Below are 24307 nucleotides of genomic sequence, written 5' to 3'. Positions count from 1 at the left end.
AAGGCAATATAGTCAAGGTAGAACGAACCAAATATTGCAAACGAAAGAACAAGGCGTCACAACCTCAGTAACAAGAGAAATAAAAGCAGAAGCTAGCGGAACGACAGTCTAGAGCCCATTGTGGCTCTGCTCTTTCTCATGGACCTGGACAGCAGCACTTGAAAAGAACCCAAGCGATCGAACAAGTAAGCCATGCCATATACACAGGGTATCCATGTAGCGAGATCAAGGACTACCATCGCGGCGCACGAGAAGGACTTCAAAAATCAAAGGACGGGAAACGACCGAGCAGCACAGCAACCAATTATTTCATATTCGCGGCTGGAAAAAAAAGTAGAATAAGGAATCAGACATCGAAAACATCAATCGCTCATCAAAAATAGTACAGACCAGACGCATGCATGAGCCGGATTTAAAAAGAGGGAGCAAGTAAGACAAGAAAGGGAGGAATGGAAAAAAAAGAAAAAACCAGACTCCCCGAAACAATCTCGCCCCAGTGGAAGACGGATTTGTACGCCGAGCCCAAGATCGAAAAAAACAGAGTCCCCCCAAGTTTGCTCCCCTTTTTGTGTCAGCCCCGAGACCATGCGCCTGTGTCTATACCCTGAAACAAAAATCCCAATTCCAGTTCCCAGTTTCCCCCCCAAAAGCAAACGCTCCCAGTAATGACCGACAGTGAAAATCATCAAAATCGACATGAACTACCATAAAAGCCGAGAAAAGAAAAGGCTACCTAATAAACAAGAACTAGGAAACACAGCCTAATAAGAAATAGACTTCAAGCCCTTGGTCACCAAAGACCAAAGTGGCAAGAAGGGGCAAGAAGAAGGTGAGCGGGACTCAAGAAATTACCCAACTGCGCTGAGGCGAAGAAGAGTACTTTTGATGTCCAACTGAATGGGAGGGTGAGAAGTGTGGTCGAACCGATCAGACCAAAAGTTGCGCCTAAGCCAAATTGCTCCGGTATTTGCCTCGACCTCCAGAGTAGTGCTGGAGTTAGTCGTGGTGTGAGTAGTGTGGGGGGTATCATTTCGTGGTCGTAACGGTCGTGAATCGGAGCGAGGCTTGTTCATATCATGACCCTCGTTCCGCTCTCATCCGATGTTGCGAAAGCCTACCGGAATATACGCGAAAGTGGCGTGTATTTTCAACGGCAATGACATTTGCAGTGTGAAGAGACGAGCTGGCATTGCAGTCGCTCAGAGCAGGGTGGTGTGGCTTCGGCCGAAGCCAGGCTTAGACCTTTTGGTCGGGCTCTCGAGCAGCGGCTGGCGAGAGCCGATCTTCTGAAAGCCCTGGAGGATGTCAAAGCCCAAGCCAGGCTCCTCGCCGTCATCAGAGTAAAGGTCGATGCCAAAAAGGTCGTCGGCCTTTGATGCGCCAGGAGTCTTGAGGGGGCTGGGAGCTGCTGACGTCCTTCCAGCGAAGAAGTCAGACAGACTCTTCTTGTGTGACGGCGGCTTGAGCCATTGCTTCGATGACTCGGGCGTCGCGATGTTGGCGCGCGAGCCCGTAATGTCAGCGAGGATGCTTGAAGAGGTCATAGCACGGGCACTGGAAGGTCGCTTGATGGATCGCTTCTCAGGCGAACCGCGCGACGAACGAGGTTGCTGCAGGGGGCTGTCATTGAACACGTCAAAGTTCTCGTTGAAGTGGTCTTCCAGGAGGTTGAAATTCTCCTCATCAGGCAGTTGGAAAGCGGGGCTCCAGGGGTTCACATCAGCAAGCAAACCAAGCGTCTTGTCCGGAGACCCAATGAGCTCGCGGACACGGTTGCGGTGGGCACGAAGGTTTGTGTTGGGCGAGATGGATGCGGGAGGCTTAGCAGGCTTCTTGAAGACAATGGCAGGAGTGAGCGGCGCCGTCAGCTCAACGCTTGTCTTGTCGAAGGGACGGAAGGGTGACGACGACGGGTACTCGTTGCCAGACGGCTTCAGGAGAGGACGGTTCTTCGTGGGACTGTCGTACGATGACCCACGTATCCGCGCGATTTCTTCCTCGGCGCGACCGCGCTTGTGCGCTGGCCGGTCAAGATCCGCTTCCGATGTGGGAATGGTGCCCAGGGCGTGGTGACCCTTCACGGCCGACGACTCGATGGACGAGTAGTACCCGCTGTCGCCAAGAGTGGAGAACTTGCGCTTCCGACCGCCGGAACGGCTCGTGGACGACAAGCGTGGTGCGCGCGGAGGGGTCCCCTCGTGCTGCGACCGAGACACCGGTGGCGGGGGCGAAGAGTGGATCTCAGCCGGGGGCGGCGGTGAAGAACGCAGGGCGTGCGACGAAGGCGGCGGCATATCGTTTTCATTGCCAGCGTCCTGTCCGTCGTGAATCCCCGGGTCCGAGGCAGGGATAGTTGCATCAGATGACAGCTCAGTCTCATCGGGGAATTTGCTCGAGTCGATGCTCTCGCCAATAGGAGTCGACTGGAGCGGGAACGCTGACACTGCGGGTTGCCGCGACGACGGTGCTGTTGACGGTCTCAGAATATCGCTGTGATAAGACTGCAGGAAGCTAGGGTCGCCCGGGTTCGTCATGCGACGGGGTTTCTCCTTCATGAACTGGCGCTCGAGGCCGGGCTCGATGGCCCAGTAGTTGCCCTTGCCAGGGTCGTCCTTGGGGCGCTCCTGCTTGATGAAGGCTTTGTTGAGGCTGAGGTTGTGCCGGATGCTGTTTTGCCAGCCAGTCTCGCCGGCGCGGTAATAACTGAATGTCTCAGATATCCACTTGTAGATCTGCGCCAGAGTGAGACGCCTCTGCGGCGCGCGCAAGATTGCCATGCCAATGAGGGTGGCGTAGCTGTACGCCGGCTTGGTGCCGTCGTCGTCGATAGGCGGCATCTCGCTGGGTGCTGGGAGAGGCTTCTGGTCGTCATCCTGGGGCTTCGACGACTTTTTTGCGTTGCGGTCGCGCAGAGGTGCGGCGTCCATGAGCTGGCGCTTTGCCTGGTTCTTCTGGTAGACAGGGTCCGAGTATTGGGGGAAGCCGGTCCCGTAGATGGCGCCGTAGTCGTTCTCCTTGTCGGTAGCGCCGGCCGAGTGGAAGGTGGTGAAGAGGGCGTTCTGCGACTTGGAGGCGCGGAGAAGTGGTTGGGATGCCTTCCTCTTGAGAGGTGAGTCGGTGGTGAAGTCATTGTGGCGAGGAGGAGGGATGGAGATGGAGTTAATGTTGCTCTCAGCCAGAGCGTGCGGGGCCGGCGAGCTGGACTGCGCCGGGGATTTGCGCGGCGAATGTGCGCTGCCCTCGCCGTGGGAAGGGTTGAGGAGGGTGTGGTGGCTTGACGAGACGTCGGTAACGGGACCTAGGGCGGAGAGGAGGGCGGCTTCGGCTTCGGCGACTTCATGATGGTCGAACGAGGTGACGGGGTCCTGGAAAATCTGCAACGGCGGCTGCTGGCGACGCGTCGCAGCCATGGTGGGCGAGCGGGCGGGTGAAAATTCGGTCGTGGCCAGCTCAGCAGAGCAGATGACGCGTGGAAACGCGAGAAAACTCGTTGACTTGAGGGCGGTGGTGGGGTTGTCGAGGCTGAGTGCGCTGGGGTCGAGGGTTTAATTGCGGCACGGATTGCGGCGGGACGGCGGTGGTGGAGGTGGAGATATCTGTTGCGCAGCGCGCGGCGGTTGAAAGGCGTCCTCGGCGGCGATCTGGGCGTCGTGCGGCTGTGGTGAGCACGGTGAATTCTTCAGAGAAGAAAGGGAGCCTGGTCTCACGAGCTGCGCGGCCGCTGGAGATCTCGCTTGGGGGGACGGCGCCAAGACGCTCGGGCGGGCGATGAACTCACAGTCAAGAAGCACGGCTTAAGCTCGGCGGCGGTGCAAGGGATGCAGAGGGCGCGAGGGCGACGGCAACGGCGCAAAACGAGGAAATTGGAGTGCGATCGGAGACAGCGCGCACGGTAGAGGGGGAAGGAATTCTGGATTACTGCAGCGGGTGATGCAGCGCGGGCGTCGACTCTTAGGGCGGCTGTCGCAGCGCTCTGATAACCTTGGATGGCCCCAGCCCAACCGTGTCCCCACTCGCTCTCGCCCGCATGCCAGCTGCCAGCTGTTCGCCATAGATGAGACGCTAACACGCCATTGGCTAGCCTATGACGCGCTGCAAGGGCGGCATGCCCGTCAGGCCATAGGCCGACTTAAGGCACCCTCGTAATAGCACACCCGGCGCCAACTAACCGCATCGACGATTATTGGCCCCCGGCGCGTTGGCGCGAAAGCTGCGCGAAGGTTGCGCGTGGCGGGCGGTTAATGCATGGATGATGAAACCGCCGTGGCTCTCCCCCGCATCGCGATCCGTACGAGCACCCCCGTTGCAGCGCACCGTACAGATGTGCCGGCGCGTCGCGTCCGCGCGGCGGGCAGCTATCAAACTCTTGCGCATCCGTGGAGCCGCCGCAGATCCGCCCGACTCGACAGCTGATCCCCACCAGAGCGCCTCGAAGCATCCATGCGCGCTGTTGGCAGCGCCAAAGATAGAAAGCGGCATTGTCACGATAGATGAAAAAGGAACGAAAGGGGAAAAAGCGTTCGGCGAGGGCGTTGCTGACCGTCAGCCTTGCGATCCCTGCCGGCTGCCTCCGAACAGCTGGGGGCTGAGCATGCCCAAACGGGTAACCGTGCTCAGTCATGAGGACTGCTCGAGGAAGCTGCGGATGCCGGTGCGAGTCAGGTATTCCATGTGCCGCGTGAGGTGTGCCAAGGGGATCCAGTCCAGCCTTTGAGACGGTTGCGAGAGCGTGCTCGCAAACATGGGTCCCGCTTCACGCGGCGGTTCCGCTTTTTTTCCTTGATCCTCCCCTCTTGTCCGGTTGGGAAGCCGCGCCGGTCAAGCCTCATCCGCGCCGCTGGATCCTCAGTTGGTACTGTGCGGCACAGCACCTAGCGCGCTCCGGCGTTCGGTGGCAGTGCGATTTACGTAGTGGAGCAAGGACCTACTACTCTTCTCCGCGTCGGCCGGATCTCCAGCACGGCCCACTCTCCGCTGGACATCACGTTTGGTATGCCATGTGGCCGCGCACTTCGGACGGTCACCAGGTACCACGGAAAGTCGGATACCCGCAACTTGTCAACCAGAAAGTGACAGAAACTCGCCCCACCGTTTGATACTGGAGCTAAACCGGCCCATCGGAACTTTCTCCCAACATGACCTCCTCATTGAGACACTGTGTCTACGAGGCCGATTGGCTTGGGATAAAGGAGTGGATACTTCTTTCCAGGGACTTTTGTTGAAGACCTTTGCCCACGTATTCATGCACACTAATGATCCAATCGCTTTCACGTTGCAATTCCAAGTAGCGGACCAACGTTGTACTGATTGCCTTGTTGAGGTTGTATTCCAAAATTGTCTCTATAGCCACGTTCTGCACAACTGTCTACACACCTCGAGGCTCGCACGCCAATAGACACAGGCGCACAATGCCTTTCTCAAGCGACGTTGGACGCCGTTGACGCAGCTGCACGGCCCCGACTGGCGCCACAGAGTCCATGCACAGAAGAGCGACATGCAGAAGCGCCGGCGGGCCACTGCAGCGGTCAATGCAAGGAGCGCGAATCACTCACGCGTCGCGCGACGGCACTTCCACACCCCGACGGCAAAACCTCACGGCATGCCTGATCCGCGTTTGACATCATCTCCAGTGCGCAACTCTAAAGCTAAACGGTGCATACGAACTCCCCGTCCCTCTATACAGTCAATGCGCCTTTCTTCTAGAACACCTCCTTTTCCTACACCGAGATCCCTATAAGAAGAGCCCCGATTCCCGAGCCCCAGATCTCGGACGATCTTGGTCAGATCTCTGCCTCTGATCTCGATCGCGAGACTACTCGACGCGACTCGACGCGCACCCTTCGGCCATTCATGCGCTGGCATTCGGCCTCTTTCTCTTCACGCCATGAGAGCCACACATGGTCGGGCATATCTGCAAATCCGAAATCACCCGCGCAGTGCTCTGGGACCCTTCTATTCGCCGGCCAACTAATGCATGGCCACGTCTCCGATGCAGGGACGAAAAAGTTAATCAAACATCTACGGCCCATCGCAAGCCGCAGCAGCCGCATGAACCAAAGTGATTAAGCCTACTTCGTCAATTGCTAGCGCCGCCAGATAGTGAAGAAAAAAAAAGAGACCATTCAGATCTAGACACTATCAGCTCCTCGGCGCCACTTCAGCTCCGCCACACCATGTGCCACTTCAGCTCCACCAAAAAAGGGCCGGGCCAAAGCACACGGCAGAGCAGTAGGTACTACCGGTACCTGCGCACTGACAACAACCTTACCGCATAGCGTTCCAAGATTTCCTTCTCTTTGGGTTCTTTGCCTTTCCCCCAGTAAAAGTCTCTCTTCCTAACTACGTATGGATGGTGTTTATCCGGAGCCGGCCGGCCAAACATGTCAAGGGTAAAAAAAAAAAAGTGTTCCATCGGGTACCTAGGCCGTCCGCCTCACTGCTCGCAACCCAACCACCTCACAAAAAAAACCCAAACGCCCACAGGGTCCCGTAAGTCTGGTCCCCATCGCCGCCGCCGCCGCCGTCGACGACGCCGCCTTGCCTTACCGCCCGCTCTGCCGGGTCATTCAGGAACAAGTAAGACACACACCAAAAAGAACCAGCGGTGAAGCCCCGCTAGGATTTTGCCCGAACAGGAAAGAAGACAGACCACATGAGCAAGGAACACCAATCAGACGCACAGGAGCAGAAGTAACCGGAGATGACGAACTACACAGTGCTTCCCTACCCCCCCCAGCAATCTCGATCGATGAAGTGAACTGCCTTGGAAGTAAACGCCTCGCCTCACCCGTTTGCTTGCTCCCCGGTTTTCGTGAGGCGGTATAGGGTTCTCACCAACTACTACGTAGCCGTTCTTGGGACCGCTCTCAGGGTCTGGCCGTTAGAAAGCCGAAACGCCAAAATCTAGAACCAGACCCTGTGGCTTTCCTTCTTCATTGCCCTTGCCTCGTAGTCACCAACACCAACTCCCCTCATCCCTACTAGCGCCAGTGAAGCCGTACGACCTTTCCTGCCCGTCCGCAGACCGACAAAATGACATCGCCACACTTTCGTCCTCCCGCGCGAAGCGAGCAGGAAGGAAGGAAGGGAAGGCGGCGGCGGAAGGATCAGGTCAGTCACCCAGTCCTTCGGGATTTTTTCTACACAGTAGCGAGAAGGAAGTTCAATAGTCTCTCTCCAAAAGCCACACACACACGCATATACCCTCGGCCTCTGACGTACGTAAGCGGCGCGTGATGTAGTAGAACTAGATTGTCCGCGTGTCTTTTTCGATCCCGTCATCTCTGAGCCTCTCTCTTGTTTCTTGCATCGGCGTTTTGACAGCGAAGCAAGAGCGGGCCTACTACTCGCGCACGGAACGACGAAGGGGAGGGTAAGTAAGACAACACTTTGGAAAGTCGAGAGGTAGGTCCGTTTAGACGGTCCTTTTCTGGGCGGCCGTATGTGTACCACGTGTGATGCTCAGTCTTCTTCCGTTTCAACATCTATCGAGCAAGGAGTGCATCGGAGATCTTCTTGTGTGACCACGCGTCATCATGTCCGTGACGGCGGCCTAACGATGGTGAAGAGGGAAGCTGCGAAGTGTGAAGTCAGTCGAAGGTCGAGTAAGAATGCATATGAAGAGGTTTATATCACAGCAGACGTAGCTGTGTCAAAATATCGAATCATCATAGTCGTATTATCGACTTTATGTGCAAAGTATGTAAGCATCATGCAATCTAATGTTTTAGATAACTCCTGTGTCTATCCCAAAAAGTAAGGTTTCCCCCTTCTGCAAGAAATCAAATTCAGTCCCTGTGGCAGGCCAACCCTTGGCCTACCCCTTTTTGCTGCGGATATAAAAGCTGTTCAAAGAAGAAAGCCGGCGCCCGGGCGGCATCATGTCTTTTTTTTACCCAGAAATCGCGTCCCGCTTTAAACAACGCCAGCAATGCCTCGTTGCTTGCCGACCCTCTTCATGCTTTCGTAGCCGCAGAGCGAGCTTTTTTTGCATTATCGTCATCGAAAAAGCCCGACGGAGGCCTTCCGTAACCTCTACTTCATCATCTTTCTTCCCCTGGGTTATTAGAAGGCAGCAAAGGAATAGTACGCTTAGACGGCACCGGCCGAAATCATCTTGTTCCGGAGGTGCTTCTTGTACTCGCCGATGGAACCGTCCCACCTGTGGACGGTCTTGTTCTCGCAGACCATGATGTCCTTGGCAATCTTGTCGAGCAGCCTGTATAATATATTAGCGACTTGTTGGTACGTGTGGAAGTTGTTTTGTGCTTACCTGAAGTCGTGGGAAACGACGACGACACCACCGCTGAAAGCGTTGATAGCATCTGCCAAACTGTCGATGGTAGGGATATCGAGACCGTTGGTAGGCTCGTCGAGCAGAAGCATGTTGGGACCCTCGATGGCAAGCAGAGCGAAGACGATTCTGCTCTTCTGACCCTCGGAAAGAGTACCCATGAGGGCAGTCTGGGCCTCACCAGTAAGACCGTAGCGACCCAGCTGCTGTCTCCAGTACTGGTAGTCCTGGGAGATGCTGCTGAACTTGTCACGGACGAAGTCGAGAGCGGACTTGGTCAGATCGAGCTGCTCAGCGGAGTGCTGGCTGTACATGCCGAGCTTCAAGTGGGTGTGACGCGAGACAGAACCGGTGGTGGGGGAAAGCGCGCCAGTGAAGATACGGAGCAGAGTAGACTTGCCAACACCGTTAGGGCCGACCAGGGCGGTACGGGAGTCCATGTCGACACCGAAGTCAAGGTTCTCGTAGAGGTTGTCCTCGGGGTTGCCCGAGTAGGAGAAGGTGACGTCGTCGAGCGACAGGACGGGGGGAGGAAGCTTCTCAACATCGGCGAAGCGGAAAGTGAAGACACGGTCCTCGACGACGGGCTGGATGAAACCATCGGCCTCCATCTTGTCGAGAATCTTCTGCCTGGACTTGGCCTGCCTGACCAAGTTGGCGTAGGTACCGGCGGAAGCAATGAACTTCTTGATGTGCTTGATTTCCTCCTGCTGCTTATCGTAGGCCTTCTTCTGGTTGGTCTCGTTCTCGGTCCTGGTCTTGATGTACGAGTCGTAGTTACCACCGTAGTACTGGAGGGTCTTGAGGCGCATGTCGATCATGGTCGTGCAGACACCGTTCAAGAAATCCATGGAGTGGGAGACGAGCATAAGGGTACGGTCCCACTTCTTGAGGTACTCCTCCAGCCACACGCAGGCCTCGAGATCCAAGTGAGCAGTGGGGTCGTCGAGCAAGAGCAGCGAGGGCTTGACGAAGAGGGCCTTGCCCAGGGCGACACGCATTCTCCAACCACCGGACATATCCTTGGTCTTCTTCTGGATGGTCTTCTTGTTGAAGCCGAGACCGGTCAGAATCAGGGAGGCGCGGGTCTGGAAGGTGCTGGGGTCCATCTCATCCATACGCTACCAATTGTCAGCACAGGCGTCAAGTCTCAGGGCTGCAGATACTCACCTCGTACAGCTCCTCCAGCACGGGGTCCTCGGGGCCCTTCTGCTCGAGGATCTCCTCGGCCTGCTTCTCCATGCGGGCCAGGGCGGCCTGGGCCTCACCGACGACCCAGTCAAGGGCGCCAATGTCGGTCTTGGGAGCACCCTCGTTGAGCAGGTAGATGTCGATGTGCTCGGGGAAGGGGAACTCGCGGGCAGCGATGGACTTCAGCAGGGTGGACTTTCCGCAGCCGTTCTCACCCAGCAGGCCGTAGCGGCGGCCATAGTTGACCTCGATGGTGGTGTCGTTGAACAGCACCTTACCGTGGAAGACCAGCGAGGCGGAGGTGATCTTGACGTCGCGGCTCGACTCCAGCGAGGCCAGCACGCCGGTGGTGACGCGGTCGGAGATGCCCTCGGCGTCCTTCTGCAGGCTGAGCTGCTCGATCTTCTTCTGGGTCTCGTCGACCTCGTCGCCCGACACGTTCTCAGAGACGGGGGCGGACTCGCCGGCCTTGGCGGCTTCCCTCTCGGCCTTGCGCTCCTTGAGCGACTTCTTGGGGGCCTTGCCATCAGCAGCGCGCTTGGCGTCGCGGGCAGCCTTGGAAGCGGAGACCATTTTGACGGTGTGGGGTGGAAAAGAAGGTGTTGATGGCCGGGGGTTGGGTATCAGCGGTAAGATTTTTCGTCGTCGGGGGAGGACGTCAGTAGCGGGGCACCGGGGCGGGCGGCGCTATCGAGGGCGATAAAGGACCGTCGTAGGGCTGCGCTCTGCGGCGTCTGGCTCGAGACGCGAAAGCGACAACTTTTGCGATGAAGCTGAAGGAAAAGGGCCGTGAAACAGGGTCAGCGGCCGGGAACACGCAGGTGCAGTGAGAGGAGTGGAGGTGCAAGTCAAAGGGCGAGCAGCGGGGGCCTTGGGCTCTTTTTTCCAACCTGCCGTCACTGTGGCGAAGAGGGCTGGGAACGGCCAGCTTCCCGCCAGCCAATCGGCGAAACGCTGATCCACCCAGCCCTTGGCCGCCCTCGATTCCGCTGTTGCATCCCAAACACACTCATTGGCCCAAATGCTCACCATGGCGCCGACGTGGACCGCCATTCTGAGGCTGACTGTGCATATGAACGCGTTACTTTCCAGCTCTGCAGGCCTAGGCCACCTTGGCTGCGTTTTACGATGCGAAGCTGCAAAAAACAACTGGAGGCGTGAGAGGACAGATAACAGAAACATATTCTCTTGAAGACGATACTTGAAGTTGATACTGGAGAAATTAGGTGCTGGTCAGCATAGAAGAGGCTGGGCTCTCCTTTCACCGAATCTTCCAATATTTTCTGCATCGCCATACAGCTCTTCTGCCGACATGAACGGTTTTGCGCAGGCTGATTATTTCATCTCAGACCCTTCCGCCAAAGCGCAGAGGCATCAAGCTGAAGAACGAGATAGACTGAAGAGCTTGAGAGATGGGAGAAGTTGAGAGTATGAAGTAAGAGATTGAGAGACGGAAGCAAGAGGTTGAGTTTGGAGCAAGAGTTTGAAAAGCGACAAGTGGAGTATGTCGATGTGCATTACATCACCAACGATGGACTGGATAATCTCAACCAATGCAAGCTTCTCATGACATCTAATTGACCAAATCACAGTATCGGACCAACTCCGCCCCAAAACACTCCGCCCCTCACTCCACAAAGTTTCAGCGCTTATACTTCTCCCACCTAATCGGTAACTGCTACATCACCCTAAGGCCCCACCTTGAATATAAACTTCTGCACCTCCGCCCTATCAAACCTCTTGTACGCTCCAGGCGCCGAGACCAACGGTACCATCCGCTCCGTCAGGCACTCAACCAGCCTCTCATTCTCCTTCAACACCTCCAACGCCTGCGGGAAGATCGAGCGCACCGGGCACCTCCCCATAACCAGCTGAATATTCTTATCGTACCCCTCCGCGCCCGTAAAGCCAACCCCACCCTTCCCATTATGCACACCAACCGAACTCACGACGCCAAACGGCCTGACGACCTCGAACGCGGTGCGCAGCGCGGGCTCCAGGCCGACCAGCTCGAGCGCGGCGTCGGCGCCGCGGCCGTCGGTCGCGTCCTTGATGGCCCGGGCGACGTTGGTCTCGCGGAAGTTGAGCGGCGTGGCGTTGACGAGCGTCGCGGCCCGCGCCAGGCGCGCCGACACGCTGTCGACGGCGAAGATGCGCGCCGAGGCGCCCAGCATGTGCCGCAGCGACACCAGCGCGCAGAGCCCCACGGGTCCGCAGCCGATGACGACGGCCGTCGCTGCGTGCGGCAGGTGCTCCGGGATGCGCGAGGCGGCGTTGAAGGCGGCGAAGTACTGTAATATCAAGGGGGCTTCGTGTTAGTCTGGGTGGAGGAGGGATGGGAGGGTCAGTGAGGAAGGAGTGGACGTACGCCGGTCTGGAGGGAGGAGGTTAGCATTGATTGATTTGAGAGAGGATTGGCCGTAGGATAGCGAGGTGGGGCTTACCGGGAAGATGTCAGCCATAAGGATCAGGTTCTGGTCCTTGATGCCTTCGGGTGCCTTAAAGATGGTCGAATCGGCAAGGGGAATGCGAACTATTATGTGACCGGTCAGCGTCGATATCAGCAATGGTTTACTGACAGAGGTCCTGGCTTATTCCTGAGGACGGGATAATTGGAGAAGAAGCCCTTACCAAACTCAGCCTGAGCTCCAGGCAGACCTGGAGTGCCGAAGCATTGTGACTTCACGCAACGAGAGGAGAGCTCAAGCTTGCAGTAGAAGCACTCGCCGCTGTTCGAAACCCTGTCAGCAAGGCTATCGTAGAAGTCCGGGGTGCGCGATGATCACAATATTGAGGTGCTCCGCGCAAGAGACATTCAGACGGTTCTTCAGGGGGAAATGCGTGGCGGACTTCATAACTGTCATGTAGCAAAGACACTATCGAACGCTCATTTGACAAGCCGAGCAGCTCACCGAATGGAGCTTCGGCATAGTTACGGAGGCAAATCACTCACCAGCTGATAGTGAAGGGACAGACAATCCTGTCTCCAACCTGGAAGTTCTGCACGCCCTCACCAATTTCACAAATGACACCGGTAAGCTCGTGGCCAATGATAAAATCAGGGTTGTCGCCAGCAGGCTCGAGGCCGCGGTAGTAGTGGAGATCACTATCAGGATTTCATCAGACGATTGTCACGAAGGTGCAGATATGCTTCAAGAACACGCTTGAGAAAAGAAACCCAGCGAGCACAGAAAGGAAAACCAAGGTGGAAGGCGGAGGGGAAATTCGAGGACGTGTGTCACCCAAGTCATTCAGATAGACTTGAACGACTATTGGGAATGGGCCATATCCCCATAAGGAACCAAGCAGCTAGACAAAAGCAGTATCCCACATCGCAACACTTTCTCACAACCAATCCTCAAGCACGACGTATAGTCCAAAAACCGAGATAAGACGAGAAAAGAAAAATCTTAGAGAAGGAAAAAAAGATCCAACTCACCTTCCGCACAGTCCCGCATACCGCACCTTGACGACGACGCTCCCCTTATCAGCCCTCGGAATCGGCCTCCTTTCCACCACGACGCCCACCTCCACGCCTCTGAAGACGACGGCGTTCATCATTGGTGTCCTCGACATCCTTGCTCTTTAATCCCTCTTGAACTTGTTGGCCCTATAGTGCTGAGTAAACGGTCCACTTAAGCGAGCTACAACGGTATAGCGGTAGTGATACTTAGCAGGAAATGTGTAAAAGTGGGATTGAATCCGCCGCCCGCGGCCGGTGTCGGAAAACGCGGGACATCTCGGACCGAAGCGGGCAAAGTGGATACTCATTTTACCCCAGATTGTAGGGGCAGGTCAAGCGACGGTTTGTTTAGAAGATGCAATTGAATGTGAGACATGCACGGTCCACGAAATCTAAAGAACAGGTGATTCGTGAACGGGAATAAGTTGAGCCTACCTTTCGACGTCCACCTCTCTACAAGGAGAGAAATCACCACAAGACGACTAAAAACTATACGTACAATTGCTTCTTGAAAAGTTCCAGGGAGTTGAGCAGACAAGTTTCCTTCCTTTTACCTCTTCCAGGCAACAAACGCCGAGTCCCATGAAATGCTTCAAACCCCCATAACACCACCCAAATGCGTGTCTAACCCTCAATCATACAAATCCACCTCGCCTTACTGCGCAGCCTCCACCTTCTCCCCTCCCTCAATGCTCTCAATCGCCTCCAACCCCTCCAACCCCTCAACACCCTCATCGACGACCTTCTCCCCCCTCTCCCTCCTCTTCTCCTCAACCTCCCTCAAGGCCTTCTCCTTCGCTCGCGCCCTCGCCTCTCCCTTGATGACCGCCAGCAGCCTCAGCGCTCCATTCGGCGTCATGCCCTCGATCCTCCTGGCCTGGCCTACGCTCTCCGGCCTTGCCAGCTTCAGCATCGCCTTCTCCTCGAAGCTCAGCCCATGAATGCTCTCGTAGTCTAGGTCCGGCGGCAAGCGGAGATTCTCGTCCTTGAGGAAGATGCGCATCTCAGCCATCTGCTGCTCGACGTACGGCGCGTAGACGCCCTCGATCTCGACGCGCTCGCGCACCTTGGGGTCGAACTGCGCGATCTGCGGCACCACGCTCTCCAGCGTCGCCGTCGTCACGCCGGCCAGGCGCAGTAGGTCGAACGGCGTGCGCTTCGACGTGTCTTCCCTGACCCGGAAGCCGCGCGCGAGCCAGTATGCCGAGCCGCCCGACTGCGCCTGCAGCAGGCCGATCAGCTCCGCCATCGCGCCAGACGTTTGCTCGAAGGCGCGCCAGCGCCGGTCCGACACGACGCCCGCAGCGCGGCCCTTGGCCGTGAGCCGCGTGTCGGCATTGTCGGCGCGCGCGCTCATGCGGAACTCGCTGCGCGACGTGAACATGCGGTACGGCTCGGTGACGCCCTTGGTGATGAGGTCGTCGATCATGATGCCGATGTAGCCATCGGCGCGTGTGAGCGTGAAGGGCTCCTTGCCCTGCGCTGCGAGGCCGGCGTTAATGCCTGCGATGACGCCCTGGCCTGCGGCCTCTTCGTAGCCCGTGGTTCCGTTGATCTGGCCGGCCAGGAAGAGGCCCTTGATGTTCTTGGTCTCCAGTGTTGAGCGGAGGTTGCGCGGGTCCACGTAGTCGTATTCAACGCCGTAGCCGGGTTGCAGCATAGTGACGTTTTCCAAGCCCTTGATTGTCCGCAGCATAGCAGCTTGGGCATCTGCCGGCACCGTCATGGATATACCGTTGGGATATATCACGTCCGTGTCGAAGCCTTCCGGTTCCAGCCAGATGATATGTCTATCCTTGTGCCCGAACCGCAAGATCTTCGACTCCAACGAGGGGCAGTATCGCGGTCCCTTCACCGTCTCCCGAATGTGAATGCTCTTATCCAAGTTCGCTCGGATGATTGCATGGGCTGCGTCGTTCGTATGCGTGCTGTGACAAAAGAGCTGGTCTTCGACCTGCACCCTGTCGTTCAGGTAGCTGAAGGGCATCGGCGGCTCGTCGCCCGGCTGCTCTTCCAGTTCCGAGAAATTGATCGTCTTGCGGTCCAACCGTGGCGGCGTGCCCGTCTTCAACCGTCCTAACTTGAAGCCGGCTTCCCGTAACGACTTACTGAGACCGAAAGTCGCAGCCTCGCCCATTCTTCCGGAAGGATACGCCTCGAGACCTAGTCACCCGTCAGTTCAACCCTTCTTCACCCCGGCGGCCAGTGTCTACCCACCAATGTGAATCTCGCCCCCCAAAAACGTCCCCGTCGTGATGACCACACACCCCGCATCAAACACCCTCCCATCCTCCAACCTAACCCCCTTCATCCTCCCAAACGCACCAGTGTTCCCCTCCTCCCCCTCCTCCCCTCTCTCCACCACAATATCCGCAACACTCCCCTCCACCACCCCCAACTTCTCCCCGTACCCAAGCACCTCCTCCTTCATGTACCTGCGATACAAGCTGCGGTCGATCTGCGCGCGGGGCCCCCAGACGGCGGGACCTTTTTTCTTGTTCAGCACGCGGAACTGCACGCCGGCGCGGTCGACAACGCGCCCCACGACGCCGTCCAGCGCGTCGATTTCGCGCAGCATCGTGCCCTTGCCGATGCCGCCGAACGACGGGTTGCACGAGCACACTCCCAGGTTGTCGACCGACGGCGTCACCAGCGCCGTGCGCGCGCCCGACCGCGCCGCCGCCGTCGCCGCTTCCGTGCCCGCGTGGCCGCCGCCGATGACGATGACGTCGTAGGTTGGGTTGCTGTGTGTGGTGACGAGAGAGTGGTATGGTTAGCTAGCCCATTCGGTAGAAATATCCCATTGGCTTCGATTGGGTGCGAAAAGTGAGGTAGGACATTGTAAGGGAACGAGGAATTGGTGTCGCGAATGCCGCGCGGGAACAATTAAAAAAACGTACCCAGTCTCGCTGGAGATGGTGGCGAATGTTCTGGAGAGCGTGCTCCGCCGGATGAGCGGCGTCGCGACCCTCAAGCGAGGGGCGCAAGCCCAACGCGCCCGGAGAGCGATCGACATTATCGTCGTGGCGGAGGCTTTTGATGTGAAGACTTGCCGGAGTCGCGATTTCGGGATTGGCAATGGGGAAACATTTGGGGCCGGGAGAACTGCGGCCGAGCGCCGATAAGAATTCTAATCAAGCTTATCCATTGGTCGGTATCGATATTGTCCCATTGGCTCTCTGCTTTAACTGAGCTCAGCTCACCTACATTTCGACGAGATGAAAGAAAATGCTCGTTTTGATCAATGTCGGGGCGTTATTAACATATATGGGCAGTAGAAGCTGTTGTGCTGATGAGAATGCATAATTATTGATGCTGCATTTACATCTAGAAGATAGCATCAACTACCTATGCTGTGAGTAAAAAAGCAATTTCACACTACCCTTCAGCTGCGACACCTCTATGTAGGCCTCAAAAATCCTGCGATCCTGGGGCGTTGCATGCGAGTGTGTTCGAGCTACCAGAGCCTTTCCTCGCCGTCAAGATGCCGCTATAAAATTTCTCATCCATGAATTAGTGAGATGCATCATCATCTTTCACGTCGTTCCTCAAAAAAATAGGCACCGCAAGAAACCCATAGAAAAAAACAGCAGCAGCCAAAAAGCCACGAAGGAAAGAAGAAGCGATATTGGTGCTGCGGCTATCCCCACCCGACCTTTCTACTACGTTATGATTGAAAAAACTAATAGTCTCTTTGTACTCTGCGAAGAGCGTAATACTCTGATGATGATGATGACTATGACGACGATACAAAAGGAAAATTTTTTGTTTGGAGAAACGATAGCAGCAGCAGCAGGAGCGGCGGCGGCGGCGGTGACGGCGGCGAGAGAGCAGCGCAAAACCGAGCAAGCAAAAAAGCAAACTCTCCACGAGACAAAAGAAGCAGGAAAAAAAGACTAGAAAAAGATCTTCGAACCCTTCCTCATTCCGCGTAGTACAACTTTCTTTCACCGCAAATCATTCTGCTGATCCCCAACGTGCAAAGACCCGCAAAATGATAATCTCATCCACCCATCAATCAATCAATCGGAAAAAAAGAGAACCCTTTTTGCTGACCCCTTCGTTCCATAAAAAATGATAGAAAGGACCCAAGATAAAAAGGAACAACAAGAACAATGATAAACCGCAGAGCACCATGCACCCACGTTACCATCCCTCTTCTCTCAACAAGCAATTACAAAAGTGATCGACCCCCTTCCCCGCAATTACCAGTCTCCTTCCACGCAGCTACTATATCATCGTCATCAGGGATTCACATCACCGCTTCCATCCGCAATCGCTAGGCGCTGCTTCAGAGTCTTCGCCTTCTTGCTCACACCCTTACCCTTCCTCTTAACAGGCACCTCGCTGACCGGCGTGGCAGCACCAGAGGGCTTCGCGCTTCCATCGTCAAAGTTGCCCTCGCCTGTGTGCATTGAATCGTCAGTCGTCATATCCCATGTAAAGAAATCGAATCCAAGCGAAAACTCACCTTCATGGTACATGTCATCCAAGTTCACCTCCGCCTTCTTCTTCACCGGCGCCTTCCTCTTCCTGCCCGCCGGCGCGTTGGCCTCGGCAGCCGCCAGCTCCGCCTCCTTGCGCTCGATCATCTCGGCCTGATCGTCGTCGGCGAGCCACATGGCGATGTCCTTGGTGCGGTTCTCGCGCGAGCGCGTGTTGAAGTCGACCTGGGCGCCGGCGCCGCCCGAGATGACGACGCGCTGCACCTCTTCCTTCTGGAGCGCGCGCTTGCGGATGCGTTCCTCGATGGTGCCGCGCGTGATCAGACGGTACACCGTCACCTGCTTCGTCTGGCCGAGACGGTGAGCGCGGTCCATGGCTTGCGAGTCGATCGTCGGGTTCCAGTCCGAGTCGTAGAAGATGACCGTGTCAGCCGACGTCAAGTTGATTCCGAGACCACCGGCACGGGTGGAGAGGAGGAAGACGAAAATCTCAGGCCGGGTCTGGAAGTCGGCGACCGTATCACGACGATCTTCCAGCTTTGTCGAACCGTCCAGGCGACAGTACTTGTAGTTGCGGTAGGTCAGGTACTCCTCCATCAAGTCGATCATGCGAGTCATCTGGAAGTACAGCAGTACACGGTGGCCTTCTTCCTTCAGCTTCCTAAGGAGCTTGTCGAGCATCGCAAGCTTGCCGGAGTCCGTGACGAAACGCCTCATCGACGGGACCGTGATATGCGTGTATTTCGATCTGGTGTTGGCCGGGGGAGGGAGCAAGCCCGTGACGGGGAAGTTGGTAGGGTCGGTCTTCGACTCCAGAAGTGCCTCCTCAGCCCTTCCACTGATGCCAGACAAGGCTGTCCTGATGCTAGGGTTGAACATGGTCTTTTGCTGCTCAAGCATGAGATCCTGACCAGAGTAGTAGAGATTGATAGGCGGCGCGGACGCTCCGGGCTTGGATGCAAGTTCGATGATACTAAGCCCCGTGTCGTCATAAGCATCCTTCGAGACGTTCAACAACTTCGACATGACACCCTCGTTGGTGATCTCTGCAAGAGGCATACGGTCGTTCCGTTCGACAATGTTGAAGAGGGCATGCGCGGGTGTGTAACTCGGGCCATCTTCATCGTCGTAAGCAACCTTGAACCGTCCAAGGTGACGCTGCTTCTTCGTGATGTCGATAGCCCGCTGGAAGACGTCTTGCCACGCTGCAGAAGCCGCCTCTTCAGGTGAGGTATCCACAAATCTAAGGAACGAAAAGGCACCGTTGGTACGACAGCTCTCGAGAGAGTTCTCCGGCGTCCAGACATTCATCAGACGTCCCAAGTACTTTCCTCTCCAACCTGCTTGGGCATTGCCGGGGCCTGCAACATCCAGGCGTCCACTTCCGCAGCCGATGATCCGTGGGACCTGATATTCGATGAGGTTACGGCTAGAGTACGCAACTTCCACATTGTAGCCCTCACGCATGAATGATGCTGTTTCAGCAAACGTAGAGAATGCAAAAGGTGAGTGCGTCTCAGCACGCTCGAAGAGATCTGGGTGGTTGCAGACCTTCCTGAACTGCATCACCAAATTCATCAGGGTGGCAGTATCCTGATCATCACCCACTGCCGCCCTTTCGATAAGGTCCATGATGCTGATCTTGTTGCGCAGGTTCGTGTAGTAGGCGCGCTGTCGGTACGTCAGATCGCAGAAGACATCCTCCTCTATCTTGTCGCCAAGTTCCTTTTGGACGTGCTTCTTGATACGACGCAGCATGAAAGGCTTCAGGATCATGTGGAGACGCTTCAGTTGATCCTCGTTGAGCTTGGTGTTACTCTGGGCGTGACTTTCGATATCCTTGGAGAACCAGTCACTGAACTCGTCGTGGGAATCGAACAAACTGGGCATGATGAAATGCAACAAGGCCCACAGCTCCTGCATGTTGTTCTGGATAGGGGTACCCGTCAGCAGCAGACGGTTACGACAGTGGAAACCAAGCAAACTCTTCCACCTAGAACTTTGCGAGGACTTGATGGCTTGAGCTTCATCGAGAATCATGTACTGCCAACGGATCTTTTGGAAGTACTGCGCATCCTGAACGACCAGCTGGTAGGAAGTGACCAGGACATGGAAAGGCGACTCTTTCCTGTAAGTGATATGTTTTCGATCCCAGAACTTACGGAGGACCTTTCGGTCCTTGGCGTTACCCCAATAAGGCAACACTTTGAGATCCGGAACGAATTTGGTGATCTCCTGTTGCCAGTTGTGCAGAGTGGATGCAGGTGCAATGACCAGGAAAGGGCCCCAGATGTTGTGAACTTCGGCAAGATACGCCATGACCGAGATCGACTGCACTGTCTTGCCGAGACCCATCTCGTCTGCCAAGATGCCGTTGATACCTTGCTCGTACAGGTTGACCAGCCAGTTGAGACCCTTGAGCTGGTATTCCTTCAACTGACAAGACAACATCTTGGGCTGGGGAATGTCCATGCTCTGCAAACTTGTCGGGTTCTGGAAGTTCATTTCTTCGTTGTCGTCGAACTGAGACTGTGCACTCTCAGTGCCTTGGTTGAATGCTCTTGCGCGATCTTGCGCCTCCTTGACGGCATTTTGAGCGTTCGCCATAGCAGCCGCGTGAAGTGCGCTCTCGTCTTCTGCATCGAAATCCAGTTGATCGAAGTTGGTGACCTTGGTGCCGACATCAGCGTTGCTTTCGGGCAGCTTGACAGTGTGAGCGTTTGGATCGCCGGGCTTGACGGTCTCCTTCGAGACGTCGACATCGTCAGTAGACCGCTCGACCTCATCAGTCTTGACCTTCTTCCCAATGAAATGGGAATACAGTTCAGTCTGTGAGATCAAGAAGTTCAACTTCCTCTTCTGCCTGTTGGCTTCGCGTTCCGCTTCGGCCTTCTTGGCGTTCTCAAGCTCCTGTCTCTCAGCCATCTTCCGCTGGTCACGTTCATCCCTTTCGTTCCTCTTCCAGAACGACAACATTTCCCTCATGCTCCTCTTTGCGCGGGCCTGAACGTCCTTCATACTCTTGTTCGTCCTGAGCTGCCATCTGCGAGCCTCCTTGGAGGCAAGCTGAGCAGTCTTCCGCAGGTTGGACTGCTTCGTCGCCAAGGAGTTATCCTTGATACGAACAACCTTTGTAATATCCTTACGCGCAAGGTCCTTCCAGATTGCGTCATACAGCTTGTGGTATTCCTTGGACTCGAACGGAGCGAAGATCATAGGGATGCTCGCAGGCGGGCTGGATTCCTCTGTGAAGCTGCGCTCCCTCTTCAAAGCCTCCAACCGCAATTCCTCCTTGGGAGCGATTGCTGGGAGCTCATCACCACGGTCCAGGGCCAGTTGAGCAGCAGCGGCGGCATCCTTCTCTGCTTGCTTCTGCTCCTTGCTCTTCCTCGGCCGGGCACCGGCTCTGCCCTTGGCCTTCCTGCCATCCTTGGAAGTGTCCTCGGACATCTGGAACGTCGTCATCGTGCCACCCTCCATGTTAGGTGCGTGAGGAGTTACCTCGCGAATATCGGCACTAGGCGTGCCTCCCTGCAACAAGCGGTTGGTGTTCTTGGCCTTCAGCTCGGCCTTCTCCGCTTCGTGGAACCACTTTCTTGCCTCTTCCTCGTCCGTGGCATTCTCAGCCTTGGCCAGCGCCTCGTCACGCTTCTGGAACTCATTCTGGAGAGTCTTTTCACGCCTCCGCTTCCGCTGCATGTCCTTCTTGCGCTCCTTCTCGTCCGCGATCTCACGAGCCTGGACTTCTTGCCAGGCTTCTCCCTCATGTTGCGCAAAGTAGTGGATCTTGGCACTCGCGGCGTGGGTTGCGAAGGAGTCTTGCAGTCTCTTGACTTGAGCTGTTCGTCGACGCTGGAAAGGGTTAGTAGGCTATTAGGTGCTGACAACTGCGGACTGACCTTGCGCGTAGCAGCCTCTTTGCTCTCGATCTCGAGGTGCTTTCTCTTGCGACGTTGCTTGTAATCCTCCAAGAACATCTCCTGGCCGGGCAGCTCGACGTCGCTGATATCCATGTTTTCTATCTTCGCATACTCTGCATCCACCACCTTCGGGTCAACCTCCTCAATGCTCCCCGCAATGGGGCGTAGAGGCTCCGACATGCCATTGACGAATGGACGCTCAGGGCTGCGATTGAGCGGATGCAGCCTCACATCAGTCGGGGGCGGCAAAGGAGCAGCGTGCTCGTCTTTGATACCGGGATATGACCTAGGTGCTTGAGGTGTTGAGGCTGAGTAGGATGGAGTTGCCGGGGCGGGTGCTGGATCGGAGCCGGACATGATGCTCGATAAAGACATGGGATCGGCACGAGCAGGAGTCTAGCAAAGTCAGTCAGGTCTTAGCAGCGTTGCGGGCGGGTTTTGTTACCTCTGCAGAGGGTCGCCTGGGGGTGGCGACCGGTGGGCCGGACATTATGCTACGATTGTGGTCGTGGTAGAGCTTCGGCGATGAGGGCGAGTGAGGAGGGCGGTCGAGTTGATGCCCGGGGTGCGAGGCTTGAGGTGGCGGGTGGGCCAGCGGCGGAGGAAAGGTCGCGGCTACGGGCGAGCGATATGGGCCGCGCGAGTCGGGATAGTTGTAGGGCTCTCGAGACTGGCAGGGTCAGCGACATGTGCATTTCTTCGAGCTTGGCGCCCGCATCATCGTCAGCGGCGGCTGCAATTGCATACCTGGGCGGGATAGTGGCCGTTGTATCGCGGGTCGGTCCTGGCGGCCGCCGGGTAGGCGTGGTCTGACGTGGGATCGTAGTATTTGGTCGTGGGCGGCGGGTCTCGCGGGTACAGCGCGGACGCGATGGGAGGGAGGGCGCCTTGGGCGGGTGGTGAGGCCGGTTGGTTGTAGGACGGAGGGCCAGGCAAGGGCGCAGGCGTCGACGGGTTGGAAGAGCGCGCTCGCTCGGGCGGGAAGGGCGTGTGGGTTGGTGAATGGGCGGCGTGGGCTGCTTGGTGGTCCCCTGGCATCGTGTCTCGTCTCTGCTGCTCCTCGCCATCACCCAACCTATGCATCGTCACGGGCAGCATGTTGCTCGCTCTCGTCACGCGTCTGTTGCAGCGTCGAGGCTGCGGGCCATCCAAAAGCGCCGGGGGCGGCTCTTACGGCTTGGCGGGCGACGTCGAGCTGGAGACGCGAAGCGCTTCGCGGCGCAGACGACGGCGATGCAGCACGGATGGTGGTGGTTGTGCGCAGGCGAGCTGCGATGGCGGCTGCGCAGGCGTGGCGTGGAGAGCTCTGCGGCCTGGCGGGCTCGCGGGCCAGCTAAGGCACGCCTAGTGCAGCAACGGTGACGCTCGCATACAAAGACCCCGTGGGCTGGGGCAGCGATCCGTTGGAGATGCGCGTGCGCAGGCCGGGGTGATGGAGAGCGGGTTGACGCTGCGGGCGCAGACAGAGGAGATGGCACGACGAGCAAGGAAGGGATGGGGGGATGGGTTGGGTAGGCGGACGGCCAGTATTCTGGCCGCAGGTCATCCCCGAGGCCTGTGGCTGCTGCACGCTCTCTGGTGTGGTGCTTCGCACGTCAACTCCGTGCGGCGTGCGGCTAAGAACACCACCCTCAGGAACGGCACAACACGCGGTGCAGCCGGGCGGCCCCGCGGGCCAATGGCCGCAGCTGCGATGCGTCGCCGCAATCCTGGCCGACGCCACGCTGTCTTACAACACGGCTTGCCCTGCGCGGAGCCCCCCTCAGAGCTGAGGTTCTAGGTCGTCCACTGGAGCTAGGCGATCTTGTCTCTGCAGGCGGCGGCATTGTTGCGCGCAAGCCGCCCGGATCTGCGGCTAAGTCGAATTCTATAGTTCTGCCGACATTTACCCGGCGATGATGGATTTTTTGGTCCGCGTCGCATTCCAACACCATCCCAGTTGCGACGAAACCACCACACACCATGGCTGCCGTGTACAAGTCGATTGCAAAGGCCGCGGGGAAGGATGAGGAGGCTGGCGGCAAGCAGAAAATCAGGAACAAGGTCCTGATCCTGAGTTCTCGCGGTGTTACTTTCCGGTACGCGCCTCCGCCTTCTGCGCACGACAATGTCTAACGATTGAGCAGTCACCGCCACCTCATGAACGACCTCCACTCCCTCATTCCGCACAGCCGGAAAGACGCGAAGCTCGACACCAAGACGAAGCTGTATCAGCTGAATGAAATCGCCGAGCTGTACAACTGCAACAACATCTTTTTCTTCGAGGCCCGCAAGGGCAAGGATCTGTACGCATGGCTGAGCAAGCCCCCGAACGGCCCGACGGTCAAATTCCACTTGCAGAACTGTATGCTGCCCAGTTGCTCTCTCTACTCTACTCTAGATGCTGATTTCTGCTCCAGTGCACACTATGGAGGAGCTGCACTTCACCGGCAACTGCCTGAAGGGATCTCGCCCCATCCTTTCCTTCGACGCCAACTTCGACAAGCAGGCGCACTTCAAGGTCATCAAGGAGCTCCTTCTCCACACCTTCAGCGTTCCCAAGGGCGCCCGCAAGACCAAGCCCTTCGTCGACCACGTCATGTCCTTTACCATCGCCGACGGCAAGATCTGGATCAGATGCTACCAGATCACTGAGACGGAGGCCGGGAAGAAGAAGTCGGGAGAGGAGGAGGAGGACATGGAGGTGGACGAGGCGCCCAAGAAGGGCAAGGGTGACACGAATGTGTCGCTGGTCGAGATCGGGCCTCGTTTTGTCATGACGCCCATCATCATCCAGGAGTCGAGTTTCGGCGGTCCCATCATCTACGAAAACAAGGAATTCGTCTCGCCCAACCAGGTCAGACGGGAGGTGCGGGTTGCTAGGGCGGCGAAGCACAACTTCCGTGCGGAGACCAAGCTCGACCACAAGTTCAAGCGCGGAGATCTCGGCCTCAGCACGGGCGGAAAGAAGAAGGAAGCGGACCCTCTGGATGACAAGACCCTTTTCGCATAGTAG

The 24307-nt window shown here is 56.9% G+C and overlaps 6 protein-coding genes across 6 annotated transcripts; 1 reads left to right on the top strand and 5 right to left on the bottom strand.

The window, feature by feature from the left end:
* Positions 1–1199: 1199 nt before the first annotated feature.
* On the bottom strand, positions 1200–3410 carry LTHEOB_211 (Transcription factor; the record flags this gene model as incomplete). The annotated part of the gene is made up of 1 exon (XM_035510886.1): positions 1200–3410. One exon carries the CDS (start codon positions 3408–3410, stop codon positions 1200–1202), a length of 2211 nt encoding a protein of 736 aa, XP_035372213.1.
* A 4681-nt stretch (positions 3411–8091) lies between these two features.
* LTHEOB_210 (ABC transporter) lies at positions 8092–10057 on the bottom strand (the record flags this gene model as incomplete). Its single annotated transcript, XM_035510875.1, has 3 exons — positions 8092–8218; positions 8273–9414; positions 9464–10057. The coding sequence occupies 3 exons, from the start codon at positions 10055–10057 to the stop codon at positions 8092–8094; spliced, it is 1863 nt and encodes a 620-aa protein (XP_035372212.1).
* A 1115-nt stretch (positions 10058–11172) lies between these two features.
* Positions 11173–13045, bottom strand: LTHEOB_209 (alcohol dehydrogenase; the record flags this gene model as incomplete). Its single annotated transcript, XM_035510863.1, has 6 exons — positions 11173–11775; positions 11853–11858; positions 11929–12017; positions 12116–12213; positions 12438–12590; positions 12924–13045. The coding sequence occupies 6 exons, from the start codon at positions 13043–13045 to the stop codon at positions 11173–11175; spliced, it is 1071 nt and encodes a 356-aa protein (XP_035372211.1).
* A 557-nt stretch (positions 13046–13602) lies between these two features.
* Positions 13603–15963, bottom strand: LTHEOB_208 (tRNA uridine 5-carboxymethylaminomethyl modification enzyme GidA; the record flags this gene model as incomplete). Its single annotated transcript, XM_035510852.1, has 3 exons — positions 13603–15110; positions 15165–15691; positions 15848–15963. The coding sequence occupies 3 exons, from the start codon at positions 15961–15963 to the stop codon at positions 13603–13605; spliced, it is 2151 nt and encodes a 716-aa protein (XP_035372210.1).
* Positions 15964–17191: 1228 nt separating this feature from the next.
* On the bottom strand, positions 17192–22350 carry LTHEOB_207 (Snf2 family helicase; the record flags this gene model as incomplete). Its single annotated transcript, XM_035510841.1, has 5 exons — positions 17192–17352; positions 17419–21244; positions 21292–21708; positions 21758–21982; positions 22060–22350. 5 exons carry the CDS (start codon positions 22348–22350, stop codon positions 17192–17194), a joined length of 4920 nt encoding a protein of 1639 aa, XP_035372209.1.
* A 924-nt stretch (positions 22351–23274) lies between these two features.
* Positions 23275–24304, top strand: LTHEOB_206 (Ribosome biogenesis protein brx1; the record flags this gene model as incomplete). Its single annotated transcript, XM_035510830.1, has 3 exons — positions 23275–23390; positions 23439–23656; positions 23712–24304. The coding sequence occupies 3 exons, from the start codon at positions 23275–23277 to the stop codon at positions 24302–24304; spliced, it is 927 nt and encodes a 308-aa protein (XP_035372208.1).
* Between the last annotated feature and the right edge of the window lie 3 nt (positions 24305–24307).

Source organism: Lasiodiplodia theobromae, assembly GCF_012971845.1.
Source record: "Lasiodiplodia theobromae strain AM2As chromosome Unknown scaffold_1, whole genome shotgun sequence".
Taxonomy (NCBI): Eukaryota; Fungi; Ascomycota; class Dothideomycetes; order Botryosphaeriales; family Botryosphaeriaceae; genus Lasiodiplodia; species Lasiodiplodia theobromae.
Note: the sequence above shows the minus strand (reverse complement) of the source record. Positions and strands in the feature narration are given on the sequence as shown.